Below are 9,554 nucleotides of genomic sequence, written 5' to 3'. Positions count from 1 at the left end.
AAGTTTAACCAGGACCAAATAAACCATCTAAATAACCCTATAACACCTAAAGAAATAGAAGAAGTCATCAAAAACCTCCCAACCAAAAAAAGCCCAGGTCCAGACGGGTTCAGTGCAGAATTTTATCAGACATTTATTGGGGATATAACACCAATATTCGCCAAACTATTCCAAAAGATAGAATCAGATGGAATATTACCCAACTCATTTTTTGAGGCTACAATAACCCTTGTACCTAAACCACACAAAGACCCTACAAGGAAAGAGAACTTCAGACCAATCTCACTTATGAACATTGATACAAAAATACTCAACAAAATCCTTGCTAACCGAATCCAAGAACACATCAAAACCATCATTCATCATGACCAAGTAGGCTTCATCCCTGGGATGCAGGGATGGTTTAACATAAGGAAATTCATCAATGTAATCCACCATATAAACAAACTTAAAGACCATAATCACATGGTCCTCTCACTACACGCTGAGAAAGCATTCGACAAAATCCAACACCCCTTTATGTTAAAAGTCCTGGAAAGAACAGGAATCCAAGGCCCATATTTACACATAATAAAAGCAATATACAGCAAACCAACAGCCAACATCAAACTTAATGGCGAGAAACTTGAAGCAATACCACTTAAATCAGGGATTCGACAAGGCTGCCCAATTTCCCCCGACCTTTTCAACATAGTACTGGAAGACCTGGCTGGAGCAATTAGACAGCAAAATGAGATCAAGGGGATACAAATCTGAAAGGAAGAGATAAAAACATCACTCTTTGCCGATGACATGATAGTGTACTTGAGTGACCCCAAAAATTCCACCAGAGAACTCCTACAGCTGATAAACAAGTTCAGCAAAGTGGCCGGATACAAAATTAACTCAAACAAATCAGTAGCCTTCCTATACTCAAAGGACAAACATGTGGAGAAAGAAATTAGGGAAAAGGTACCCTTCACAATCGTTACAAAAACTATGAAATACCTTGGTGTGACTCTAACTAAGCAAGTGAAGGACCTGTATGACAAGAACTTCAAACCTCTAAAGAAAGAAATTGAGGAGGATCTCAGAAAATGGAAAGATCTCCCATGCTCATGGATTGGAAAGATCAACATCTTAAAAATGGCCATCCTTCCAAAAGCAATCTACAGATTCAATGCAATCCCCATCAAAATTCCAACCCAGTTCTTCATGAAATTGAAAAGATCAATGTGCAATTTCATATGGAATAACAAAAGACCTAGAATAGCGAAATCCATCCTCAACAAAAAAAAAAAAAAAAAAAAAAAAAAAAAAAACATCTGCAGGAATTGCTATCCCTGACCTCAAGCTATATTACAAGGCAATTGTGCTGAAAACTGCATGGTACTGGTACAGAAATAGGCAGGTGGATCAATGGAATAGAATAGAAGATCCAGAAATGAGCCCTCATGTACATGGTCACCTGATTTTTGACAAAGGAGCAGTAAACATTCAATGGAAAAAGGACAGCCTATTCAACAAATTGTGCTGGTCCAACTGGCACTCAACATGCAAAAGAATGAAAATAGACCCGTTCTTATCTCCTTGTACAAAGCTCAAGTGTAAGTGGATTAAAGATCTCCACATTAAACCAGATTCACTGAAACTATTAGATGAGAAAGTAGGAAAAACCTTAGAACACATAGGCACATGAGAAAATTTCCTGAACAAAACACCAATGGCTCAAGCTCTAAGGTCAAAGATTAACAAATGGGACTTAATGAGATTGCAAAGTTTCTGTAAGGCTAAAGACTTCTTCAAGAAAACAAAACGGCAACCAACAGAATGGGAAAAGATCTTTACCAACACCACATCAGATAGAGGCCTAATATCCAAGGTGTAAAAGGAACTCAAAAAGCTAGACACCAGAGAATCAAATAACCCTATTAAAAAATGGGGTACAGAGCTAAACAAATCATTTTCAGTTGAGGAACACTGAATGGCCGAGAAACATCTGAGGAAGTGCTCGACATCCTTAGCCATCAGGGAAATGCAAATCAAAACAACACTAAGGTTCCACCTCACACCAGTCAGATTGGCCAAGATCCAAAACTCAGATGACAGCAGATGCTGGTGAGGCTGTGGAGAAAGAGGAACACTTCTCCACTGTTGGTGGGGTTGCAAGCTAATACAACCACTCTGGAAATCTGTCTGGCGATACCTCAGAAAATTGGATATAGTACTACATGAAGACCCTGCTATTCCACTTCTGGGCATATACCCCAGAGACACTTTAATACACAACAAAGATATATGCACCACAATGTTCATAGCGGCTCTATTTATAATAGCCAGAAGCTGGAAGGATCCCAGATGTCCTTCAGAAGATGAATGGATACAAAAATTGTGGTACATATACACAATGGAATACTACTCAGCCACCAGAAACAATGACTTAACCAAATTCTTAAGAAAATGGCTGCATCTAGAGAAGATCATTCTGAGTGAGATAACCCAGTCACAAAAGAGCAGACATAATATGCAGTCACTGATCTTGGGATGCTAACCCCAGAGGCTTGCATTCTTCCAGAAACAACTCACAGACTGTATGAAGTCCAAGAAATAAAGAAAACAAAAAATATACATATATTCACAAAACAAGAAGACTTTGACTATTTCCATGTTGCGTTTTGTTTTGCATGTACTTTACGTTTATTGTAACTAGTAGGTTTTCAATGCATACTGTCAAGCCCTTTAAAAAAATCAAGTACTGACTAAAAAATATATTCACATGGTTTTATTTAAAATTTATTTTAATGTCTGAAAAAACAGTACTGACCAAAATGTATAATTTTAAGCAAAAATGTTTAAAATCTGTACATTTATCTTTTTTTTTGCAAAATAAAGTCGTTAAAAAAAAAAAGGAATCCACCAAATGGTTAAGTGATCTTGTCTCTTTTTTTTAATTAATAAACATTTATTTATTTTTGTTATTTATTTTGTATATAAAATCTGTTAGTTTTTTATCTCCTTCATCACTGTCTTGCTTTGTATTTAATTTTCTTTTCTATAAATTGAACAACTTTATTTTAAAAAAAAACAAAAATAATTGTACAGATTTTAAGCATTTTTGCAAAGAAAGTATACAAATACATTTTTGTTAGTACTTGATGTTTTTAAAGGTTTGATAGTATGCATTAAGATCTTACTAGCTACAATGAGCATAAAGTTCATGTAAAACAAGATGTAACCTGGAATTAGTCAAAGTTTTCTTGGTGTGCAAAGATTAAGTATAATGTTTTTTCTTTATCTTTTTCTTTTTTTTTTGGCCTTTTTTTATTCTTGAACTTCATATAGTCTGTGAGTTGTTTCTGGGGTGTTCAGAGTTTTCTGGGGTTAGTATCCAATTATCAGTGACTGCATATTATGTCTGTTCTTTTGTGACTGGGTTATCTCACTCAGGATGGTATTCTCTAGATGCATACATTTTCTTTTTTTTTTCTAGTATGTAAAATGTTTTATTTTTTTATTGGACAACTTCATTTTAAAATACAAAGATAAATGTACAAATTTTAAGCATTTTTTGCAAAAAAGTATACAAAGACATTTTTGCCACTGCAGAATTTCATAAATTTATTGTTTCTGATAGCTGAGTAGTACTCCATTGTGTAAATATACCACAATTTTTGTATCCATTCATCTACTGAAGGACATCTGGGTTCTTTCCAGCTTCTGGCTATTATAAATAGGACTGCTATGAACATTGTGGTACATGTGTCTTTGTTGTATGTTGGAGCTTCTCTGGGATATATGCCCAGAAGTGGAATAACTGGGTCTTCAGGTAGTATTATGTCCAATTTTCTGAGGAACCACCAGACTGATTTCCAGAGTGGTTGTTTCAGTTTCCAACCCCACCAATAGTGGAGAAGTGTTCCTCTTTCTCTGCATCCTTACCAGTTATGTTTGATGTTGGCTATTGGTTTGCTTTATGTTGCTTTTCTTATGTTTAAGTATGGGCCTTGGGTTTCTGTTCTTTCGAGGACTTTTAGCATGAAGAGGTGTTGAATTTTGTCAAATACTTTCTCAGCATCTAGTGAGATGACCATGTGTTATTATTTTATTTGAGGTTATTTATATGGTGGATTACATTGATGGATTTCTGTTTTAGTGTATCAGGTTTTATGTGGTGTTCTTTAATCCATTTGCATTTGAGGTTTGTAGAAAGTGATAAGAGTGGGTCAATTTGCATTTTTCTACAAGCAGACAACCCGTTTATCTTTGATCTAGCACCATTTCTTGAAATGCTATCTTTTTTTTTTTTCACTTAGATTTTTTTTTTTTTTTTTTTTTTTGTCAAAGATCAAGGTGCATGGGTTTAGTTCTGGGTCTTCAGTTCTATTTTATTGATCTGCATGACTGTCTCTGTACCAATAGTATATATATATATATATATATATATATATATATATATATATATATATATATATATATATATATATATATATTTTATCACAATTACTCTTTAAAACAGCTTGTGTTTCAGGATCATGATTCCCCCCAATAGTTCTTATTGTCAATGATAGTTTTTGCCATACTTGGCTTTTGTTCTTTTTGTTATTCCCAATAAATTTGCAAATTGCTCTTTCCAACTCTCTGAAGAACTGAGTTGGAATTTTAATAAGGATTACATTGATTATGTGCATTGCTTTTGGCAAGATGGCCATTTTTACTGTATTAATCCTGACAATATATGAGCATGGGAAATATCTCCATCTTTTGAAATCTTAAATTTCTTTCTTCAGAACCCTGAAGTTCTTGTCATAAAGATCTTTCACTTTCTTGGTTAGTCAAATCAATGTGTTTAATATTGTTTGCGACTATTGTGATTGGTGTTATTTCCCTATTTTCTTTTTAATATATTTATCTTTTGAGTACAGGAAGATTACATATTTGTTTGAGTTAATTTTATATCCAGCCACTTTACTAAAATTATCAGGTTTATGAGTTCTCTGGTGGAATCATTTGGGAATTTGAATTTCTAATGTTTCCAAGACTTTTATCATGAAGGGTGTTGATTTTGTCAAATGCTTTCTTAGCATCTAGTGAGAAGATCATGTGGGATTTATTTCCTTTGAATTTGTTTATATTGTGGATTACATTGATGGAATTTCTTATATTGTACCATCCCTGCATTTCTGGGGTGTAGCCTACTTGATTATGGAGGCAGATCATTATGATGTGTTCTTGGATTCATTTGCAGGAATTTTATTGAGTATTTTTGAATCCATGTTTATAATGGATATTAGTATAAAGTACTCTTTCATTTTTGAGTCTTTGTTTGCTTTACATATAAAAGTGATTGTGGCTTCATAGAATGAATTAGGTAGTGTTTCTTCTGTTTGCATTTTGTGGAATAGTTTAAAGGGTATTGTTATTAGGTCATCTTTGAAGGTCTAATAGAATTCTTTACCAAATCTATCTTGTCCTCTGCTTTTTTGTGATGAGAGAATTTTAATGACTGCTTCTATTTCTTTAGTTGTTATGGTACTATTAAAATAGTTTATCTGATCCTGATTTAACTTTGATACCTGGTATCTGTCTAGAAAATTGTTTATTTCCTTCATATTTTCCAGTTTTTGTTGAATATAGACTTTAAAGTAGAATCTGTTAATTTTTTGAATTTCCCCTGTTTCTATTGTTATGTCTCCATTTTCATTTCTGATTTTGTTAATTTGGACACTGTCCCTGTGCTCTCTGTTTAGTCTGGCTAAGGGATTAATCTTTTATGTTGATTTTATTTTTTTTAAAGAACCAGCTTCTAGTTTTGTTGAATCTTTGTACAGTTATTTTTGTTTTGACTTCATTTATTTTGGCCTTTAGTTTGATTATTTCCTGCTGCCTACTCCTCTTGGATATATTTCTTTCTTTTGCTCTAAAAATTTGAGGTGTGCTGTCAATCTAATGCTATAGGCTTTCTCCAGTTTCTTTTTGGAGGTATGCAGAGTTATAAGATTTCATTAGCACTGCTTTCATTGTGTCCCATAAGTTTGGGTATGTTGTTCCTAGATTTGTATTACATTCCAAAAAATCTTGAATTTCTTTCTTTATTTCTTCTTTGATAATGTTACCACTGAGTAGAGCATTGTTAAACTTCCATGAGTATGTGGCTTTCTGTTGATTTTTTTTGTTGTTGTTGTTTAAGGCCAGCTTTATTCCATGGTGATCTGATAGGATAAATGGGTGAATTCCAATCTTCTCGTATCTGTTGAGGCCTGCTTTGTGGCTGCCTATATGGTCAGTTCCAAGAGTGTACCATGAGGTGCTGAGAAGAAGGTATAATCTTTTGTTTTAAGATGAAATGTCTTGTAGATATCTGTTAAATGCATTTAGTTCACAGCTTCTTTTGGTTTCACTGTGTCTCTTTTCACTTTCTGTTTCCATGATCTGTCCATTGATGAGAGTGAGGTATTGAAGTCTCCCACTATTATAGTGTGTGGTACAGTGTATGCTTTGTGCTTTAGTAAGGTTTCTTTTATGACTGTAGGTGCCCTTATATTTGGATCATACATATTCAGAATTGAGATTTCATCTTGGTGTCCTCTTTGCTTTGACAATTGTAAAGTGTCCTTCCTTATATTTTTTGATGACTTTTAAGTCAATTTTATTTGATATTAGAATATCTACTTCAGCTATTTTCTTGGGACCATTCACTTGAAATTTTTTTCCCAGTCTTTCACTCTGTGGTAATATTTGTCTTAGCCCCTGAGATGAGTTTCCTGCATGCAGCAAAATGCTGGGTCCTGTTTACGCATCTGTTTGTTAGCCTGACTTTTTATTGGCAAATTGAATTCATTGACATTAAGATATATTAAAGGTGTGATTCTTGTTTCCTGCTATTTTTGTTCTTCGAGGTAAATTTATGTTTTTGTGGCTATCTTCTTCTCGGTTTGCCTCAAGAAGATTACTTTTTTAGACTTTTTTCTAGGGTGTAGTTTCCCTTCTAGTATTTGAGTTTTCTATCTGTTTTCCTTTGCAGGAGTGAATTTACTTAAAGATATTTTGTAAATTTATTTCTGCCATTGAATAATTGGTTTCTCTATCTATGGCAATTGAGATTTTTATTTTTTTTATTTTATTTATTTATTTATTTTTTATTCTGGGTATAGTACCCTGCTCTGGCCTATGTGTTCTCTTATAATTAAAATGACAGGGATTTGTGTATCCCTAGTTTCTGTAAGTGTTCCAGTCATTCTGAGTGTTGGGGAAGCTATTGTGGCCTCAATTGTGATCTTGGAGCACAAGCTTAGAGAACTGGTCATAGTATCTAGGTGTATGTGATCTCCTGTGAGTCGAGCTTCCTCTGTGATCCTGTGATGCTGTGATCCTGTGTTCCTGTTATTCTGGGTATGTTAGAGCACCTGGGTAATGGGCTAACTCTGGGTATTGTGAGAATGAATGAGGAACCAGTGCCCAAGGTTTGTTTAAGGTACCACTTCAGACCAGATGCTAACCACACCACTGGTTGTGTTGGGTTTTCTGTCCCGGACTCCACGACATTGAGTTACTTTATGTGTTGGGGCAGATCTTGTGCCCTACTTAACTATGATCATGGGTGTGTTATAGCACCTGGGAAACTGGTTTTCTCTGGGAGTTGTGAAAAAAGATGAGAAACCAGTGCCCAAGGTCTGCTCAGTGCACAAGTTAAGATTGAAGTGTCAAGATCCTTTTTTTACACAAGTAGTGAAAGATGGGTTTGAGGAATGAGAAAGGGCTTTGAACATAAAAGGAATTATTTGATTAAATCAAGCCAACTATACATTTAAACAAATGGTACTTACAGAAGTCAATTTAAAATGGTACCTTTAATCTATATTTTCATTTGCATGGTTAATATATGGAAACCTTCCAAATAATATCATTAAGTATGGTCAGCAATAGTTTTAAAGTTTTTAGTTCATTCCTATGAGTTCATAGTTGAAAGGAAAGACTTAATAGAAACAAATCTATGATTTAAAATTAATAGTACCAAATAATGTACAAAAGACTATATATATATATATATATATATATATATATATATATATATATATTTGTGTGTGTGTGTGTGTGTGTGTGTGTGTGTGTGTGTGTGTTTCAGCCACATTTTACAAAAATTAAGAGGAATTAAATTCACATTTTGTTTTAAAAACACATATGAGAAATAACAGTCTAACAGCCTAAATATCCTCAATGTAATAATTTCTGACACCAATAAAAATAATTTGAAGAAAAACAATAGCATCATATATACATTAATAATTAATTAATATATTTAATTTAGAGATAATATACACAATAAATCATATGTTTATAGTCCTACTCACTAAATTCAAGATTAATTGATATTTTTGAAAATGTGAGATATAGAATGTGCATTATATTCATATATGATGTGCAGCATACATCTAGCATGAATTTTAGGTTTACTTCAATCAATTTTAAAATGTGTTTCATTCATGAACCAATTTTCTCTTGAGTAACTTTCTCATTGCCTCTTTTACATCTTTGTTTCTCAAACTGTAGATGATGGGATTCAGCATGGGAATCACAATGGTGTAAAATGTTGATACTACCATGTCATGTTCAAGTGTGTAGTTAGAACTTGGTCTCACATACATGAAAAGAATCGTCCCATGAAAAATGGACACTCCTGTTAGATGAGCTCCACATGTAGAAAATACTTTTCTTCTCCCTTCAGTTGAATTAATCTTCAGAATGGCCAACAAGATAAATCCATAAGAGACAAGGACAATGAGGATGGTGATTAGTTCAATGGATCCTGCACAGTAAAAGAGCAGAAGTTGATTTAAGTGGGTGTCAGAACAGGAAAGTGCAAGCAATGGAGGAATATCACAGAAGACATGCCTAATTTCATTGGATCCACAGAAAGACAGGCTAAAAGTAGCCACTGTGTGTATCATAGCATGTAAAATTCCAGCAGTATAGGAAGCAATGATGAGTGGCACATAAACCTTTGGTGACATCCTTACTGCATACAGAAGTGGACTATAGATTGCCAAGTAACGGTCATAAGCCATTGCTGCTAAAAGGAAGCATTCTGTAGTTCCAAATGTAACAAAGAGAAGCATCTGTGCCGCACATCCCACAAACGAAATGGATTTTGTTTCTGAAAGAAAATCAACCAACATTTTGGGAGTCAGAACTGTAGAAAAGCAGGCATCCAACAATGACAAAACGGTCAGAAAATAATACATGGGGTTGTGGAGTCGTAAATCCTCAATGACCAATACAACCAGTCCCAGATTTCCAATCAGAGTTACAACATATATTGCAAGAAATAATATAAATAAAAATATGTTCATGTCAACATCATCTGTGAATCCCAGTAGTATAAAAACAGTGATTTCAGTCACATTGTTCGCCTGAGTAGCTTCTGCTTTCATATCTGATGGAGTCATTGCATTGCTTGCTTTACTTACAGATTCTAAAGACAACAGCCTGTCACCTTAAAATCCACTCAATCATATCCTCACCATATTTTGAAACGTCATTGCCACTGGGGAGATTGTCAGAAAAATAAGTCTGAGCAG

General features: G+C 34.1%; 1 protein-coding gene across 1 annotated transcript; it reads right to left on the bottom strand.

The window, feature by feature from the left end:
- Positions 1-8,453: 8,453 nt before the first annotated feature.
- LOC308429065 (olfactory receptor 5T17) lies at positions 8,454-9,326 on the bottom strand (the record flags this gene model as incomplete). Its single annotated transcript, XM_080927713.1, has 1 exon — positions 8,454-9,326. One exon carries the CDS (start codon positions 9,324-9,326, stop codon positions 8,454-8,456), a length of 873 nt encoding a protein of 290 aa, XP_080783839.1.
- Positions 9,327-9,554: the final 228 nt, after the last annotated feature.

Source organism: Micromys minutus (genome assembly GCF_963924665.1).
Source record: "Micromys minutus genome assembly, chromosome: 13".
NCBI lineage: Eukaryota > Metazoa > Chordata > Mammalia > Rodentia > Muridae > Micromys > Micromys minutus.
The sequence above is the reverse complement of the archived record's forward strand: the minus strand, read 5'-3'. Positions and strand labels throughout refer to the sequence as shown.